The sequence below is a fragment of the Salvia splendens genome, chromosome 9 (assembly GCF_004379255.2).
Source record: "Salvia splendens isolate huo1 chromosome 9, SspV2, whole genome shotgun sequence".
In the NCBI taxonomy this organism is placed as follows: Eukaryota; Viridiplantae; Streptophyta; class Magnoliopsida; order Lamiales; family Lamiaceae; genus Salvia; species Salvia splendens.
Window position 1 is genome coordinate 4605285 of NC_056040.1, and position 19826 is coordinate 4625110.

The following is a 19826-nucleotide window of genomic DNA, read 5'->3' on the forward strand; positions in this document are numbered from 1 at the left end:
CTTCCAGATGGATTGCAGCCACTCTAACCTTCTCTTCCTCTGGTACTTTGGCTACTTGGAAAAAATATTCAGCTCGCATCATCCATCCTTCATAGCCGTCACCGTCAAACTTTGGAAATTCATACCGTGTTGATCTTCCCCAATCAGTTCCATTTTCATACCGATTACCTCTATTACTACCTTCACCAGTCTCTGTTTCCTTATTCCTTCGATTTTGCAAGTTAATTGCAGCAATTGATTGTGTCAGCTCCATAATTTCGATCTTATGCTCTTCTCGCATCTCCTGCATTTTCTGCTCCATCATCTCCATCATTTTCTTCTCCATTTCTGCGCCTCTAGTCACCGTTCCGACGTCCGGAGATCGATTGCTCTGATTACCAATTGTTACGATCTTACGCCGCGATCGACCTATCGTAGCTCGTCACTGCCGAACTCAATGACTTCTTCGCGGTCGGCTGCCGAACTCCGTGACTTCTTCGCGGTCGGCCTATCTTAGCTCGTCACTGCCGAGCTCAGTGACCTCTTCTCGGTCTTCCTCTCTTAGTTCGGCGTTGCCGAACTCAGCGATAAAACGCCGATCTCAACACTTGAATGATCAATAGAATGGATTGCATTAACAATGATAATGTTCTACAATCGAATAAGAAGCAAGAGGAGCTCGCGATCCACGATCGGAGCTTAACAAACATACAACTCACAATATTCACGACAATTCAAAAGAAGAACAACTACGGCTATTTATACTCACTGCATCTTAGCTCGCTTCCTTCTCATTGGCTAGCAACACGTCACTGCTCTCTTCTTATTGGCTGATGCATTTCCTAACTAACGCCATGTCATCAACTAACACAATATTGCATGCGCATGTCCCTTGCTTACGTTGCATGCATGTTTATATTAATGCATGCAACAGTACACGACGCCATAAGATCCCCGGCTGACGACATTAAGAACTTGGTAGCGATTCTGTTGAGGTTGATGATGAGGATTCTTGGATTGCAGATGTAGAGGCATTGGGTTGAGGAGAGACATGATTACAATTTACGAACAATGGTAAGTAATTGGTACAATTATGAGTTAAATGAATTGGAAGACACCGATCCCACTATATATAAGGTAAGTTACCATACGTCATCAGTTGAAAGAGTTTGAATTCTAGTTTGACTCAAAGTATACTATATATGGTAATAATCTCGATAAACTTAGATATTCAAGTTACTCATAAGGAAACTAATTAGGATTGCCCGTTGTAATTGCTGTTATAAATATATCTCAAATTAAGTCCCTTTCACTTTTTGCGTTAATTATATGTTGTAATTGCTGTTATAAGTATATTTCAAATTAAGTCTCTTTCACTTTTTGAGTAAAAAAAATATCTCGATCTATCCGAATTGTAAGAGGAAAATCTTAAAAACCTATCTGATTTAGCATACAATCTTATGCATTTTATATTACATTTATATTCTATTTTGAATAAAAATGCAATCCCTACTCTAGTCTCTCAAATAGAGGTTAGGGGTTTGACACTTAGCTCAATCTTTGCATTTTGTAATTTTATTGCACATTTATTTTTGAACTTTTCCCAGTTTTTTTTTTTTTTTTTTTTTTTGATAATTTGATAGAATGAAGGTGAAGAGGGATTTAAGTAGGATTGATTAGTCGATTAGAAATAGTAGAGAGAGAGACTAGACAAAAAATATTTATCCATTTACATAGGTAGCATTAACTTTACATCATACAGCATATGACTATTTATTGTTGCACCAATGATTTCTCCAAAACTTGCAGTTTTCCCCGCAACTCTTGAATCGTGCTTGATGCTTCCTGATGGACAAACACCAGACGAGTCAGCACTTGTACACTACAAAAGGGAACCTAAAATACAAAATTACAAACCTTCAAACTCTTTCTCAGTTTCTCCTCCTCTATGTCACGCCGCTGCCTCTCTTCTGAAAATATGTCGATCAAACTCTCCTGCTCTTTACTTAGCTCCTCGTTTTTCTTTGCTGCCTCCTCTAGCTGTTTGAATGATAATTAATGGTGATGCATCGACCCAAAGTAGAAATGCACTATATACAACCCACACTATTGCACAGCTTAACATATTGTTATTTAAGTGCCCACGGGATTTTGTAAGTGACAGAAGCGACCAATTATTTTGCAATCAACCTTACAGGATCATATACAAATAAATCATGCAATAACATATCAACAAGGTATTAATAGGACCGACAAAATATCAATGAACGCAACCTGAGCTTCGAGAGACTTGGATCTTTCTTTTTCTTTTTGCAAATCATTCAGCAAATCACCTAGAATTTTCTCCTCTTTCCTTTTCAATCTGTGAATACAGAAATATATGAATTTTTAAATGAGAGATTACACAGCCCAAGATATATTCATAATTAAGGAAAGACAAAGCACCTCTCCTGCAACTGGAGATTCTCTGCTTTCAACTGGGCCAAGAAACTGGAACTTGACTTTGATGGTGAATTTCCAGCATCGCTGAAGCGATTTTCCTGATAATCACATAAAACAAACATAAAATACAAATTTCAGAAAACAAATATTATGCTCACAATAGTTGCAATGTAAATGAAATACAGGTCAGTTATGTAAAATCAAACGGCCTTTTCAGTTTTTAGAGGACAAAAACCCATTCAATCAAAACCTATTCCATTTAGTCCATCAGTGCCTGCATAACAAATGAGCCATCATAGGAACCAGAATCTAGGACTCACCTGTGACGTTGAACTTCGGGTTGTTCGGGAAGGCATTTCAGGTGAGTTGTCTGCAGCTTTATGACTTCTCAACCCTAATGGCCTCTGAGACCTGTCTTTCCTTGAAACATCATTTGAGGATGACCCATTATTATATTTTCTGGAAGTGCGGTTCTGCCTATCATCATCACTTAGATTCTCATCCGAAGACGAAAATTGCTCAGTGCGATTTGGTTGTGCCCTAGTTGCCTTGACACCCCCCTTTCCATTCAAAGGCCCATTGTTACTTCCCTTGTCCCCAAACTTGATGGGTGTTTTGTCACTTGAAGCAAAATTTCTCGTCTTCGACCGAGAACTTCCAGGAAAAATATCAGGAGAGCTCTCTGAAAAACAAATGTATTTCAGTCCAAACATGGAACATTGTACTGGAAGCTAACAATACAAATGTTTAATTTTGAAAATATTTGCTTTTTACTATCATTTCCTTTTTCTTCCTGGTTTTGGTTTCATTTGAACACCCCAACCCTTCTCTATTACCTCTTTGATTAAGTTTTTTATTAGCTCTCGGAGCATAGCCAATTTTGTGACAATTTGTGTACCTGAAAAAAAGGTAAAGAACACAATTAGACTATCCGAGAGTTTTTTTTTCCTAAAAAAAGTACTAACTAGACTTTAAACAATCCAATCGAAATTCAAATACAGACCAATATGTCTTCTGCATTTGTATTAATCGAGACTCAAGTTTAGAAAGAACTGGAGTCCGCTCAAAACCCTGCTTATCATGAGCTGGTTCAATGAAATCTGCTTGAAGCACACCTTCAATGCGGAAAGGTATATAACGATAAGAAACTTGACCCAAAAACCAAACTACGAAAGTAGAACTCTCAAAATATACCTATAACTCCACGACCATCGCTGCCAGTTGCATGCCAAACTCTCCAGAAGGGCTGGAAATATGAAAATTCAAAACATTTGTAACACATTAAAGTGCAGAAATAGAGGATATGATGTACATCATGCTATCAGATATGAGAACAAAGAATCACAAAAGACCATTAACAAAATATTCTGGCAAACAATATCATGTATCTCAGAAGGTGTGGCAAGAGATGACTAATGTATCTTTTGAGTAAACACATGAAAAACAGTCGATGAACATAAAGATGTTACTTCTCTAAGTATTCCTGATACAGTTAAAGAGTGGAGAACGTATAAGAGGGGAGAAAGAGAAGTGATATGGCCGACTAAGTAGCAACAGCAAGAGAGAAGATTTCAAATTAATTTGTTAGCATCAATTTCTCAGGTTGTTAGGTTGTTAAGTTAGTTCCTATTTTCTTGTATTTTGAATTTCAAGTAGCTGAGATAGAAGTCTATAAATAGAGAGAACGGGCAGAGAGAATGCATCTCTGGACGTGATCACAATTGGACGACTTTTGTCGTAGGGCCTCCTCGCGAGGATTGTTTTCTAGTTCTTCCATATTTCCAGCAATAATAATCTCCGTTCCTTTTCCTTTATTCCAGTATATTCAGCACATCTCGTGCTTCTTTGTGTGGGTAGTCTTTACTCCGTAACAATTGGTGCGGTGAACGATGGTTAACTCTAGGGGCGATTCACGCCTAGACGGTGTGGAGAAGGCTATCGACAACCTCAACGCCCATGCCCAACAGACTGATGATAGGGTCTTGGCGTTGGAATCCAAACTCGATTCCATGATAACCGAGATGCGCGCGGGTTTTGCGTCCCTCACTCCAGGTTCCAAAATACCCCCGGAGGCCGACGCAGCCTCTGAAAATCTGGAGTCCAATTCAGTGGCTGGGGGGTACAAACCACAGTCACCCATGCCGACTTTCGACGGGACAGATGCCCTCGCATGGTTGGCCAGGGCAGAGCAGTACTTCCTAATCTCGGAAACACCAACCGAGAAACGGGTAGGCGTAGCAATGGTAGCCTTGGCAGGCCGGGCCCTTCCATGGTACCAGTTATTGCGTCAACGAGTTCCAAACCTCTCGTGGACTCGATTTGCGCGGGAGTTGATGAAGCGATTTGGTGGAAACGGGGCGTTGGATGAATATGAAGCGTTCGCTGCGGTTCGTCACACCGGCTCTCTAGCTGACTACGTCGCGGCGTTCGAGGCACGCCTCGCGCAGGTTCCGGATATCGCTTCCCATCAGTATCTCGGGTTCTTTATGGCAGCTTCGCCCGGAGGTACGCCTCCAGATGAAAGCAGCAAAGATCACCACCTACGAGGACGCGGTTGAACTAGCCCTCGATATTGACCTGATGGCTACGACCCACTCCCCTAAACCACCAGTTGGTCAATCATTCACGCCGGCGGCCATGTCGCCCGCCCAATCATCCCGGCCGGGTGCCAGGGGTCCTTCCACGGCGACCTCCCACTTATCATCGACAGCCTCTTCTCGACCGGGGAACCAACGCTTTCGAAGCATGTCACAAGAGGAGTATAGGAAACATATCGCGGCAGGTACATGTTTCAGATGCGGGCTGAAATTCGGGCCGACTCATCGGTGTCCGCCCAAAACTCTCAATGTGCTGGTCTGCGAGAATGACGACGAGGTTTTCGCGGAGGAGGAATTCGAGGGGGCTGCTGAGGACGTCGAGCTGCAGATCTCGGAATTATCGCTGAATGGTCTGGACACGTCAAAAACGATGAAGCTATTTGGAGAAATTGATTCACATAGGATCAAAGTCATGGTGGATAGTGGAGCTAGTCATTGCTTTATCTCAGAGCAATTGGCAATACAACTACAGTTACCAATCACGCCAACCAAGCCCTACTCTGTAATATTGGGCGATGGAACGTCACGTCAAGCCGCGGGGCTCTGCCGGAGGGTGCCCTTGGTTTTGGACAGGGAGAGCTTTGCGGTATCATGCTATGTGTTTCCTCTCCGCAACATCGACGTCATCCTAGGGGTATCATGGCTCGAAACCCTGGGGTATGTCTTGGCAAATTGGCAGCACTCCTCGATGGATTTCTCGGTCGAGGGTCGACCCGTGTCGATCAAAGGCGACCCGACCCTTATGCGGCGCGCGTGCTCAACACAGGACCTACGCTCCCTGGAGGACGGGGATTGCTGCTGGTTCCTTCGATCAGTGGAAAAGGAGTCAACGGCGGTCTCTTTTGGCATAGGCACAGACCTGTCACAGGCTGCACGCTCCCAGCTACTACAACTCTTAACCGCTTTTCCAGCAGTCACCGATTCAGCCGGGGGTCTGCCACCGAGTCGCAGCATCGACCATCAAATTCCGCTCCTACCAGGTACAGAGCCGGTCTCGGTTCGACCTTACCGCTATAACCACGCACAGAAGGATGAAATGGAGAAGCTAGTAGCAGAAATGCTGGCTTCCGGAGTGATCCAGCCAAGTACCAGCCCCTACTCCAGCCCGGTCCTACTTGTACGAAAGAAAGACGGTTCGTGGCGTTTCTGCGTCGATTACAGGGAATTGAACAAGCGGACGGTCCCCGATAAGTACCCCATTCCGGTCATTCAGGAGCTCCTCGACGAATTACATGGCGCGAGATGGTTCAGCAAGATTGACTTGAAGTCAGGATACCACCAAATTCGAGTGGCTGCCAAGGACGTTCACAAGACCGCATTTCGCACGCATTCAGGCCATTATGAGTTTTTGGTGATGCCGTTCGGCCTCACCAACGCCCCGGCCACATTTCAAGGCTTGATGAATGACATTTTCCGGCCAGCCTTGCGAAAGTTCGTCCTAGTTTTCTTTGACGATATCCTCATTTATAGCACATCTTGGGAGGCACATCTGCAGCATCTTCAACATGTTTTTCAGGCCCTCCACGCCCACTCCCTCGTGGTCAATCCCAAGAAATGTTTGCTGGGACACCATAGTGTGGAATACCTTGGTCATATCGTGTCCTACGAAGGGGTGAAGATGGACCCAGCGAAGGTTTCTGCCGTGCTACGGTGGCCAACGCCCTCGAACTTGAAAGGTGTCAGGGGTTTCCTCGGTTTAACCGGCTACTACCGCCGTTTCATTCGTGATTATGGCAAGATAGCAGCCCCCCTCACCGCCCTTCTACAGAAGCCGATAGACCCAACCGCCAAACGGGCCTGGACATGGCCAACCGACGCAGCCGCCGCATTCGAATCTCTTAAGGAAGCACTGACGTCGGCACCTCTACTCCGTACGCCAGATTTTACTAAAGATTTCGTTATCGAATGTGACGCCTCGGGTCGGGGACTGGGCGCGGTCCTAATGCAAGAGCGCCAACCGGTTGCCTACTTCAGCAAAACACTGTCCCCCCGATGGCTCGCAAAGTCGGCCTACGAGAAAGAGCTGATGGCCCTAGTTTTATCAATCCATCATTGGCGCCCCTACCTACTCGGCCGCCGCTTTGTCGTCCACACGGATCAACGGAGCCTACGTCAACTCTTGGCCCACCCATTGGCTACTCCGGCTCAACAGAACTGGGCTGCGAAACTGTTGGGCTACGATTTTACGATCGTTTACAAGGAAGGCCGCCTCAATAAAGCTGCCGACGCTCTCTCCCGTCGCGATGAAACAACACTACAACTCGCAGCTGTGTCGAGACCATCCTGGCCGGAATGGTCCACCGTCCAAGCCACCATTCCCGCCGACCCGACTCTGGCTAGAATCAAAGCTGACTTGGAGGCAGGGCGTCCTTCATCTCTCCACTACGAGCTGATTCACGGGACTCTTTTCTACAAGGGACGGATCGTGGTGCCTCCACAATCACCATGGATTCAGAAATTGATTGCCGAGTTTCACACCACACCAACCGGGGGCCACTCCGGGGCCTATCGCACTTACCGCCGGCTCGCATCGAACGTGTATTGGCCTGGGATGATGCGGCAGGTCACTGCCTTTGTTGCGGCATGCGCAATCTGCCAGCGACACAAGTCCGACACCAAGGCGCCGGCGGGTCTCTTACAACCCTTGCCAATCCCGGAACGAGTTTGGGAGGATATAAGCATGGATTTCATCTCCGGACTACCTAAGGCGGGGGGGTTCGACTGCATCTTCGTCGTCGTCGACCGTTTATCCAAATATGCACACTTCATGGGCTTGAGGCACCCATTTTCGGCTCGACAAGTGGCTGATACATTCACAAGGGAAGTTGTACGCCTCCATGGCATCCCTCGTTCCATCGTGTCGGATCGAGATCCGCTTTTCTTGAGCTCCTTCTGGAGAGAGCTTTTCCGCGCGATGGGAACTAAGCTGAAGATGAGCTCGGCATACCACCCCGAAACTGATGGCCAAACGGAGGTACTAAATCGGTGCCTGCAAACTTACCTCCGTTGTTTCTCATCAGATAGACCGAAGCAATGGCACAAGTGGCTATCTTGGGCTGAATTCTGCTATAACACGAGTGCCCATTCTTCCGCGGGAACGACGCCTTTCGAGGTGGTTTACGGCCGACCGCCCCCGACCATCCATGATTTCCTACCCGGTGAAATCAGAGCTCAGGCGGTTGTCGACACACTCCAAGCTCGCAACGACGCCCTGGAACTCCTGCGCCACCACCTTCAACGCGCTCAAAATCGGATGATTGTCGCGGCTAACAAGCGCCGTCGCGATGTTCACTTCAACATCGGCGACATGGTCTACCTGAAATTTCGACCGCACCGCCAGTCCACACTCTTTACTGTGCGAAATAGGAAGCTAGCACCGCGCTACTTCGGCCCATTCCGGATCAGGGCACGCATTGGCGGCTCTGCATACCGTTTGGAGCTCCCCACCTCCGCTCGAATTCACCCGGTTTTCCATGTCTCCTTGTTGAAACGAGCCATTGGGGAAGAAACAGCTGAACCAACGTTGCCGGAGGGACTGACCGATTACGAACCCCCAATCTTACCGGAGCGGGTCCTGGACAGACGGGTGTTGGACCAAGACGGAGAGCAGGTAAAGCAGGTCCTGCTAAAATGGGATGGGCTAGACATTGAGGAGGCGACTTGGATGGATGAAGCTGATGTTTGTGGGCAGTTTCCTTTTTTCAGCCTTGAGGACAAGGCTGTTTTGACGGATGGGCCAGTTGATACAGTTAAAGAGTGGAGAACGTATAAGAGGGGAGAAAGAGAAGTGATATGGCCGACTAAGTAGCAACAGCAAGAGAGAAGATTTCAAATTAATTTGTTAGCATCAATTTCTCAGGTTGTTAGGTTGTTAAGTTAGTTCCTATTTTCTTGTATTTTGAATTTCAAGTAGCTGAGATAGAAGTCTATAAATAGAGAGAACGGGCAGAGAGAATGCATCTCTGGACGTGATCACAATTGGACGACTTTTGTCGTAGGGCCTCCTCGCGAGGATTGTTTTCTAGTTCTTCCATATTTCCAGCAATAATAATCTCCGTTCCTTTTCCTTTATTCCAGTATATTCAGCACATCTCGTGCTTCTTTGTGTGGGTAGTCTTTACTCCGTAACAATTCCCTTTTAAATTTTAATTTGCCAAAATATGTCTATCCATGAGCCACATCCGAAGCTGCTGTTTAACTCCATAAAATTTTGTACAAGAATGAAATGATGATGTCCTCACGCATGCATACCAACTCCCACTGCAAGTTATATTGTGCTTGTAGATAACTAATCAATGACCTCCATGAACAGTTTAAATGTTGACCTTGATAGAAAATTCCAAGTTGTGTAACTCTCAATTAGTAATAATTCCACACCAAAAGCACCAAATACACTATCTGGAATAAAGAAACAGTAGAAAGAAGTACAATGCTTCCCTACACACTTGAAAAGATCAACTCAAAAAAAATCTAATAAACACACCTATTAGAGAAAGACAATATGCACAATAAACTGTTTCTTGAGTGCCAGAAACAATCAAACAGATAACTACCTTAATAAGCCGGTTTTTGTGGTAGACATTAAACCCCTGAACATCAATGTGAGCTTTTGCATCCTTCACAAAGCCAACAGTCACAGTAGCAACCATCTATGCAAACATGGAAGGTAGCGAGTAAAGTAGTACAATCAAAATTGCAAATGAATCGAAATGAAAATAACAGCAACTGAAGTTACATTTAAGTTCTTTTGAATCCCTTCAGTAGCAGGTTGGGGACGATATGTAATTTCCTGAGACATCATCATATCATTCACAATATTGTGGTGCTCAACATCTTTACCACGCAAAATTATTCGAAAGCCTGGAGGAATTCTGAGATAGAGAATAGCTGTGTAACTCTGCAATATCAACAATCAAAGTTGTGAAATAAGGAGTAACATTATATCTTTCTAGTCAAATATGCATTGCAATTTTGCACATATGTATCTCTAGTATGGACTTGCTCCTATGTAGAATGAGAATGAATTGTATGACGAAAACTGGAAGGAAATCAAATCACACAATACAGAAGACACTTTAAAAGTATCTATCAAGAAAATTCAGCGCAAACAAACAAATTAAATGTAAAACATAAAGTAGAGGAAAAGTGCAGTTTGAAGCCACCCTTGCATGTTATGTTTAATTTCTCCAACAAAAAACGGAAAGTAAGTGACACGGATAAACTATTGTAACCACAATCAAAAAAATAAATTAGGAATCGATAGGAAACTTATTTTAGGGATAGATCTCTTCACATACTTTATGCTACTAAGTTTATGCATGTTCAATTAATGTCTGCTGAAATACCAAAAAATGATAAGACTTGGCCTCAGGAGGAATAAATAAAAAGACTGGTAAGATAATATAGTCCTTTGTTAAGTTGAACTAGAAATACAAAGCTTTCTATGGCCATGCTTCAGTTGCCAATTCATGCTTCAATTGATAGATTTTTACGAACACTGCACACATCACTAAGTTTGATGATAAAATCATTTTTAAGAAACTTATCTGAATCCCCAAAATGGATATATTAATCAATTTTCAAAATGACTAAAAACTTGGATTGAAACACAACACATAAAACATGATGTGACATAATAAAACTCAGGGCATCGTAGTTGAGCCTTTTACCCTCAAAGAATGACGATATGTTAGAAAATGCTTTGAGTTGGGATAGTTCTTTGCCATGTCAATGTTCTTCTCATCTCTGTTGACGCCTCTGATTTGGATATCCTTGAGGTATAATTAAAGAAAATGAATAATGCTGTGATATATCAACGTAAATGAAGATATCCTCAAAACATTTAATACATTGCAGCTTACATGCAGATCCGTGTCAAAATCCAATTCCAGCAGTCCATCATCATCCTCCCAAATATTGTAAATAATTACCCTAGTACCCTGATCTTGCATTAGATTGAACTGCCAAGAAACAAAAAAAGGGAAGTTAGCCAATCACAATATATTTGTGAAAAAGAGCCCAAGCATAAGCCAGTTTCAGTTCCCTATGTTGAACTTGACACGTCAGTGTCTTCAAAGTGACATGACCTTATGCTTCTATTATATTGCAACATCAGATAATCAGAACATCATTCAAAACTAATCTATTTCGGAAACAAGTCAAACCAACGACATTAATATTAAAAAACGATGGAAAAAGAAATCACCTGCTGAAGAAGATCGGCTTCATTTGAAAATGGAGACCACTGCAGTATTGTTTCAACATTTCGATCCCAGTCATAGGCCGATGATCGAATTATCTTGTTCCAATCTTGTCCACTTCTTTCATAGTCCAGCTTTTTGTCATTTAAATGAAGTAAGAATCCCGAAAATAAAGGAGCATACAAAACATTATCCTATTAATAGAGCAGTTACTTAAAGAGTAAAACCAATTCCATCAAGTCCTGGTCAAGTCAAAGTTATGATCATGGGGCATTACAAATATAGTGCCACTTGTTTGTAGTAGCAATTTTATAGAACATTCACTATAATCAAGTCCTTCGACTGAGTTGAAGTTTATGCATGAGGAAATGTTTATTTGTTTCAGATATTACATTATTGATTCTCTCCCACTACAACATTACTTTTCAATTTTTTTTGTAAAGAAATATCCATTCTGTTATGTTGGCTTACTCTTCATTCTAATGCAGAAAAGTAACTAAATTTGTTACACCTCAGTTTAGATATTAAAAAATATATTTGGATAGGGTGGGGTATACAATTGCTCACCATGGGAACCACAATATCTTCCTTCCCAGTGCTCCGCAGAAATGTATAGGACAGCAATCCAATGCTTTGTGTTGACCTAAACTCAACAGTGAATTGAATTGGTATGCACAGTTTTGAAATAGAAAATCATGCAAGCAAACACTCTTCAGGTATGACCGTATGACTAACAGAGAAATGTTGATTAAACTAAAACAATTAGAAAGGGTGAATCACAGAAGAGTGATCCAGATGCTGGCAGCCAAAAAAAAGATATGCATCAGAACTAGAGATAAGGCAAAATATTTCATTTATTAATACTAAATCTAACAAGAATCTACTGTTGCATGCAACTAGGCAGCCACCTATATCATGTTTTGAAAATTTCGTGTTTCAGTCATTTCTGCCAACCAGAACTCAGTCACAAACTAAAATAAACAACAAACAAAAGCACATAGTTTTGAGTAGATTATCATACTTGCTTCAGTTTTTTAGTCTTACAATAACAATTTAGATATATTTCACAACGTACTTAAAAGCTAACTGTTACTATGAGTCAAATTTCAAAAGCAACTCGGTACTTTATAAACAATGCAAACCTTCGCCCATTCTTCCCACGACATCGAGAAAAAACAATGACATCAGCGCCAAGTCTCATTGTGCTAGTCTTAAAACCATTTCCATCTGAGACATGGAGCTCAAATAGTAAGTAAAGGAGCACTATCGAAACATGTTTCAAAGTCATCGTGCATGAGTCCAGTGATGCATGTGTGAATATGTCTGACAGTCTGAAGGTGTGGTGGGGATGTTGGAATATGCAAGGGGTACATGTAATAGTGTGTGTGTGCTTGTAATATGAAAGAGTGTGACAAAAAGGGAGAACTTACACTGCCCGATAGTATCTACCATTTTTCTTTTTGCTGAATAACCGAGAGACATGCAGTGACGCATTTTCTCCATATCCATTCCACCACCGTTATCTAAGAAGAAATAAGTTTGAAATGATGTAGTAACTTTTTTTAAGAGTCTGCATTATGCATAAATGAAAATTTTATCCAGATTTATTCCACCACCATTGCCTATATAGACCTCAAAGTAAACAGGTCACAGATGATGATGAACAATTAATGAAAAGATCCTACTTTTACTTTCAAAGGCAAACAAGTATGTATTGACGTCTTAGAGCCTGAACAATGCATAAACTGAAAATTAACATAGCAAAGAAATCAATCAAGCAGACATGGACAAAAATACTACTCACAGCAAATTACTCAGACTATTGTCACACTGAAAGATTAATGAAATGCCAAGGTATGTTTCCAATTACAATTTTATACTTGATTCCAGTTGGGGAAAAGTGAAAAATATTCACAATCTATCCTCTATACTGAATCATCCATATGCAGAGTAAACTTCGAAAAAAGTGGTAAGTGAAACTTTTATGATAATACCTTCAATCAACAACATTTTGCTACCATCTTTTTTACTTGTCACCATGTCTATGTTAGCATAAGTCGCTCCATTGCAGACCTGTAGCAGTAAGAGATTAAGAGCAAGAAGCTAAGTCAAACAAAGTCCTGGCATGATTATGATCAGCAGAAACAAATTAAATTCACTTACCTCATCCAATGAATTATCCAAGAGTTCTGCAAAAGCTGTAATGGCGAATCCATGTTAGACCAAATACATCAGAATGAAGTAGATCCATTGCATCTTAACATAAACCAGAAATTGTGCATTATAATTGTACTATTGAAGTTAGTTCCACTACCTCCAAGAGCCCATTTATGACTGGTAGCATTAGAATGTAAGAATCTTGGATGTACTCTGACATGGTCCATTCCACCTGTATATAAAATAAATTAAGCTATTACATCCACCTCATTCTACTAGTCAGACTCAAAGAAAAGAGGATAACCAGATGCATGTGGATGAAAAAGAGAATTTTAAGCACCATTCTTCAGAGTAAATAGAACTGTATGCTAGTTTTTTCTCTTTTTTTCTTGGAAATCCTTCTAATGGTAGAATTAACTCAGGCTCAGTTACTTGAGATTCCATTAAGTTCTCAGGGGGCACATGGATCACAGCTCAACCCATCTCAACACACAGAAAGGGCTCCATGACTATGATCTTCCACTTCATTCAAACCACAATCACTTCATTGTTTCAGTCAGCAATTTTGGGTTAATGCTTCCCACCTTTCATTAGGGTTCAGGGTAAACAGAAGCATCAAGAACCACCTTTCATCAAAAAAACACCATAAGGTTGATGGAAGCATCCACAACCATCTCAATAACTCCGCATGATTATTTAACATATGGTGAGTAAGTTTGTCACTATTTTCCACAAGATGCCAGGCCAGTTGTTTCCCTTTGAACAAAAGATTAATTCATCGAGCACTTAGTGGTGATTTCAAGAATATTAGCTGACAGCACGCCACTAATGAGTCACTGCATTATTAAATTACCACGATCTTCTGTTTTCCCCTTTTGAAGTTCCTAAACAAGAGAGGCAACGCATGAAGCAACTCTTGGAATACCCAAACTCGTCCATTTCGTTTCTAGAATTTTTAAAATTTCTCAATTGTTTTTGAAAAATAAGAAAAAACAGGACCACAACATGAAAACCTTCAATTTCACGGCTCATAGGCACCAGAATAAATTCAAATACAAGAGCAAAAATCCACATGCATGAATCATGATTCTGAGCAGAAATGAACACATCACCATTAGAATAACCCCAGTCACCAGACGGCCCGTCCTCGTAGTCCCCCGCCTTCCAGAACTGCTTCGCAATCGGCGCGGCGGCAACGGCGTGCGCCGCCGCAGTAGACGGAAGCGCTAGAGGTAAGTTCTGCCCATTCGACGGCTGCGGCAGCGGATCCAGAAACCCCAGCGGAAGCACGGCGCTCTCCGCCAGTCTCCTCTTCTTCCTAGCATTGTCGTAATCCGAATCGGAGTCGGAGTCGGAGTCGGAGTCGGAACTAGAGAGTTCGATTAATAAAGCAGGCCGGGCGGCGGTATAGGGTTTGGGTGCAATATTGGGGTCGAGTAGCTCCTTCTTGACATGAGCTTGGGTGGTGCCTTCAGCCATGGCGAATTCGTCGAGGAGAGCGAAAAGTCGGCAGTAAAGGGAAGCGCATTAACAAATGTTGATCAATTTCCTTTATTTGTTACTAAACATATGCCGGTTGCATTTATTACTTGCTCATTATAATTGTATCACTCACTAACCCTTCTCTCTTCTCCAAAGCAAATTTGCAGCTCATACTATGCAGAACCCAATTAGAAGACGAATTACATTAATTGAAAGGCATGCCAATTAATAGCAATGTTTTATGGAGTAAATTAGTGTCATAATTAATAACCAATTTCTCCAAAATGAATGCAAGTTCAATTTTTAGAGGTAGCGTCACTTTACTAGATTTAGGTGTTAATTTATGACGTACCAACCGACTTACTACCCACCTGGCAGGGTCAACCTATATGATATAATTGAGTTACAAAACATATACCCTAAATTTGTGGGTTACTATCCATATACCAAAACTTTAGTACTTTTTCTACTATAATTCAAATAGTTCAATTTTGAAAGAACCTCAAATGTTATTATTTATATCCAGATTCTATACATGCTAATAATAGGAGTACTACAAAAGTGAAAATCCATTTCAATTATTCAGAGACTATTTTATTATTCCCTAAAAAGTGATTTCAATTTAAAAGGAACTCATTTACATCATTTACATTAACAATACCTTCTCTATTCTATAAAAATAAACACTTTTGGAATAATACATGTTTTAATGCATAATTGATGAAATATGAAAAAGACAAAAAGAAAAAAAATAATTATAATATTATTGATAAAGAGTGGAACCCATCTTATTAAAGAAAAAAATTATAAATAATTATGAACTATTTTATAAAACGAATTAAATTAAATATTATTATAGAAAAAATTCATATTTATATCCACTTTCTACTAAGTCTATGAAATATAATAGGGGACAATATGACTCCCAAACCCAAACCCAAACCCAAACAAAAACAACTCAATGAAGGTTGGACGTCTTTTATTAGGCAGTGATATATAGGCCCAGAGTTTTTCTAGTATTTTTTGAGGTTTACTAATTAACTCATATACAATCTAGTTGGGCATGGGCAGTTGGGTCATCCAAGAATTTGGCACAAAACAAAAACAACTGAATTTTAAAAAATTATTGTAATTAATAGTGTATACTATAACTTATAAATGACGAGTAATGTTTCAAATTGAATAATTTATTAAAAAATCTTAAACCGCCCATTTGCATATTGGTCCATCGCATCAAAACACCACCACATGAATAATATTCAAAATTAACAGCAGTTTTGTTTGAATTAAATGATGATATCACCAGAGTTTTCACTGCTCCATTATTTTTTATTCAAGAATTAATAGCAGTTTTGTCTGAATTTAAATGATGATATCACCTGAGTTTTCAGTGCTCCACAATTAAATAATGGTGTCTAAATTAAACCTGTGTGTCTATGCAACACAATTTTGCGTATTTTGAAGGCCATAAAATAAAAAATTAAGTTGGTAAATAATATATAGTCGCTAGACGGCTAGAGAACTGTTTTAACTTTCACTAGAGTATTTGTTAGAAAGTTAATTAATTGTTGTAAATAAAAATAGAGTCCCGCCGTAACTTCATTTCTTTTTAATTCGATTGCATTTATTTAAATATAAAAGTTCAGTTGTATTTAAATAAGAACTACTCAATTTTAATATCCTCTCACTATCATGCATTATCCCCTTAAATTTGACATGAATGTATACGTCAAGGTCCAGGAAATATTTAATTATTTAGCAGTTTAACTTTTTTTGAAATTTATGTGCAAATTGAGGATAGAGTTAAGAGCTTACTAAGTCATGGGCTCCATTTCGCCCTAATATATATGTCATGATAATGCTCAATCTTCAATATATATATCTACTAATATCAAATACTTATTGTACATTAGTAGTAGATAGTATCTACAAATTTCAACCATTTTTATGTGTCCCATGTTCTTTTTAGTTCTAAATACCTCATTTACCCGTCATTAACAATTCATTTTAAAATCGATATAGATGGAATTTAATTTTTAAGAAATATGAATGGAAAAAGTTTTGTATTTGTAAATACTACTATCATTTTTATATTAATTTTATAATTAAATATAAGAAGAATGAATTAGTGGAAGTGAGAACTAATAGTCAATTATAAGACAAACTTACGTACTCATGCCATTGTAAATTTAAACTTTTCTATACTCTTTACATAGTAGCAATTGATGGCTCTTTAGAGCATCCACAATAGCGCCTAGCGCACTGCCTAGCCTAGCGCCGGCGCTAGGCGGTCTATTGCAACCGCCCAGCCATTTCCGGATTTAAAAACCACCTAGCGCTCGGCGGTCCCGTGGCGCTAGGCAGTGCGCTGGGCGATCCGCTCGGCGCTATTGCAGCGTCCGGATCGCCTAGCGCGATTTTTTTTGAAACACTATATATACGCGTTTTGCACGTCATTTTCATTCGCACCATTTGTTTTAACGAGTACTCTCTCTATCTTAATTTATGTACAAGATCAACACCTAGAAATGAGTAACGCCGGTGGTAGTAGTGGTGGGGATGCTGAGGAGTACGAGCGTTTAATGAACGAAGCGCTAGAGGCCTATACGAACCGTGAGATTGATCAATGGATGCAGAGGGCCTTGCAGCCGGCGGTACCTCGACCTCGCCCAGTGGTACACCGCCGAGCGGTGATTGATCGTGATCACGTAGCTGCACATCAGCGCCTATACGAAGACTACTTCGCACAGGAGCCGCGGTTCAACGCCAACCTTTCAGGCGCCGTTTTAGGATGAGCAGGTCTCTGTTTATGCGTATTGTTAACGATTTGGAGCAACGATATCTGTATTTCCGCTTCAGGCACGATGCATCTGGCAGACCCGGTCACACACCTATTCAAAAGTGCACTGCGGCAATCCGGCAATTGGCCTACGGAGGCGCGGCAGACATGTGGGACGAGTACCTCCACATCGGTGAGACGACTGCCCTGGAATGTATGAAGTATTTCTGCCAGGGCGTGATTGAAGTATTCAGTGATCAGTACCTTCGAAGCCCTACCCCCGAAGACTGCCAGGATCTGATGCAGATGCACGGGAAGAAGCATGGGTTCCCGGGAATGTTAGGCAACATAGATTGTATGCATTGGGAGTGGAAGAACTGTCCCGCTTCCTGAAAGGGGTTCTACACGACCGGCTACAAGGGAAAGAATCCCACGATGATCCTCGAGGTCGTAGCTGATTACCGGCTGTGGATTTGGCATGCGTATTTTGGGATAGCCGGTTCGAACAACGACCTCAACGTCCTCAACTCGTCGCCACTTTTCAACGAGCAGTGTCAGGGTGTCGGTCCGGCCATCAGTTTTGTCGCCAACGGCAACCGGCATGATATGAGCTACTTCTTGGCGGATGGGATATACCCTAGGTGGCCCGTCTTTGTGAAGACGATCCGATGCGCATCAGATGAGAGGAAGGCCTACTTTGCGGCACGGCAGGAGTCGTCGCGCAAGGACGTGGAGCGCGCATTTGGTGTGCTCCAGTCTCGATGGGCGGCAGTTAAGGGGCCAACGCGTTTGTGGCATGTCGACTGCATTGCAGATATAATGTACGCATGTATTATCATGCACAACATGATTGTCGAAGATTAAGGTGTACAACTGACTGATCGGACCAACGATGATAATGAAGCCGGTCCAAGCCACGGCGTGGCCGCCCCCAACGTATGGAGTGGGGTACCTCACGATGAAGACGGCCGTCTCCAAGCATATGCCGACATGCGCCAAACGGATGCTCATATTCGACTCCAAAATGATTTAATTGAAGAGTTATGGGCGCGGAGGACTGCACGGCAGTAGTTTTTTTGTTAATTATGTAAATTTTTTTAATTAATGTACTTTTTAAATTTTAATAATATTATTAAATTTTCTCGTATATGTCTCGTAAATTAAATTGCCTATTTTGTGTGATTGTTAATTATTTGTTTTATATAATTTTGAGTGATGTGGCTATTGATGTGGTTGAGTTATTTATGATGTGGTTAGGCTATGGCTGAGCTATTTATGATGTGACAGGAGGATTTTTAGTGTTGATGATGTGACATGAGGAGTTTGTGGCTAGGCTATGGCTGGGCTATTCTTATTGTGGATGCTCTTACCTTTACATATTCAAGACACAAGTTCTTGACATGTCACGTCGTCTAACTATCAATTCAGTTATGAATGTTGTTAAAGATCCTGAAATGTTTTGACTGACGAATTATGTGTTGCCAACTGGCATCTCTACTCACAATTTATCACATCTTTTTGGTTTTGGTTGATAATATTAACCACTAACCTATCATATATTCTAATTATCTAATACGGACTAATTACTTGTTTGGTACAACCAATAAAACAAGAAAGATATATAAATGGAATACTATAATCGCACTTATTTGAAGCACGAGAATGGGCAATGGGCAACTATGGACGACTGCATACCATGACATTATTATTTTTATTTTTTTTTTGTATTTTATATCGGTTAATTTCTCTAAGCGATTATATATACACATATTCATGTCATACGCTTAGAATACTTTTACTAAAGTCTGTGTTATACTTCAACCACTGATCTGTTATATTTTTGATATTATCATAAGCATTAATACAATGTACATATATGATAAATGTCAGATAAAAAGTTCATATCAACATACATAAAGCACAGTTACTTCAATGCTTCTCTATATTGTTCCAACTCCACAGAAATAAAAAGAAAATTGAAATAAATAGACCGCCACTAGTCAAGAAGCCATCTTTTAAGTGGGGGCTTTTCAAAATAAAATCAAACTGTACAAAATACCTCAATTAAAAATTCAATAGCTGAGTTGACGTCTTTAATCAATTAGAAATGAGTATCTTATTTTCTTTTACTTTTTCTTGCAAAAATTACTTCTTTATCTCGTTCATAATTGTAGAAATTCTTTCTTTTAT

General features: G+C 41.0%; 1 protein-coding gene across 1 annotated transcript; it reads right to left on the reverse strand.

The window, feature by feature from the left end:
- Window positions 1-1686: 1686 nt before the first annotated feature.
- Window positions 1687-15062, reverse strand: LOC121747098 (protein MICRORCHIDIA 7-like). The gene is made up of 20 exons (XM_042141080.1): window positions 14488-15062; window positions 13533-13607; window positions 13382-13416; window positions 13213-13291; window positions 12649-12741; window positions 12361-12445; window positions 11786-11861; window positions 11224-11352; window positions 10880-10978; window positions 10688-10789; window positions 9754-9915; window positions 9572-9667; window positions 3616-3667; window positions 3425-3536; window positions 3258-3319; window positions 2742-3103; window positions 2425-2519; window positions 2254-2341; window positions 1897-2019; window positions 1687-1824 (listed from the first exon to the last, which is right to left on the reverse strand). Exons 1-20 carry the CDS (start codon window positions 14852-14854, stop codon window positions 1753-1755), a joined length of 2364 nt encoding a protein of 787 aa, XP_041997014.1. The 5' UTR covers window positions 14855-15062; the 3' UTR covers window positions 1687-1752.
- Between the last annotated feature and the right edge of the window lie 4764 nt (window positions 15063-19826).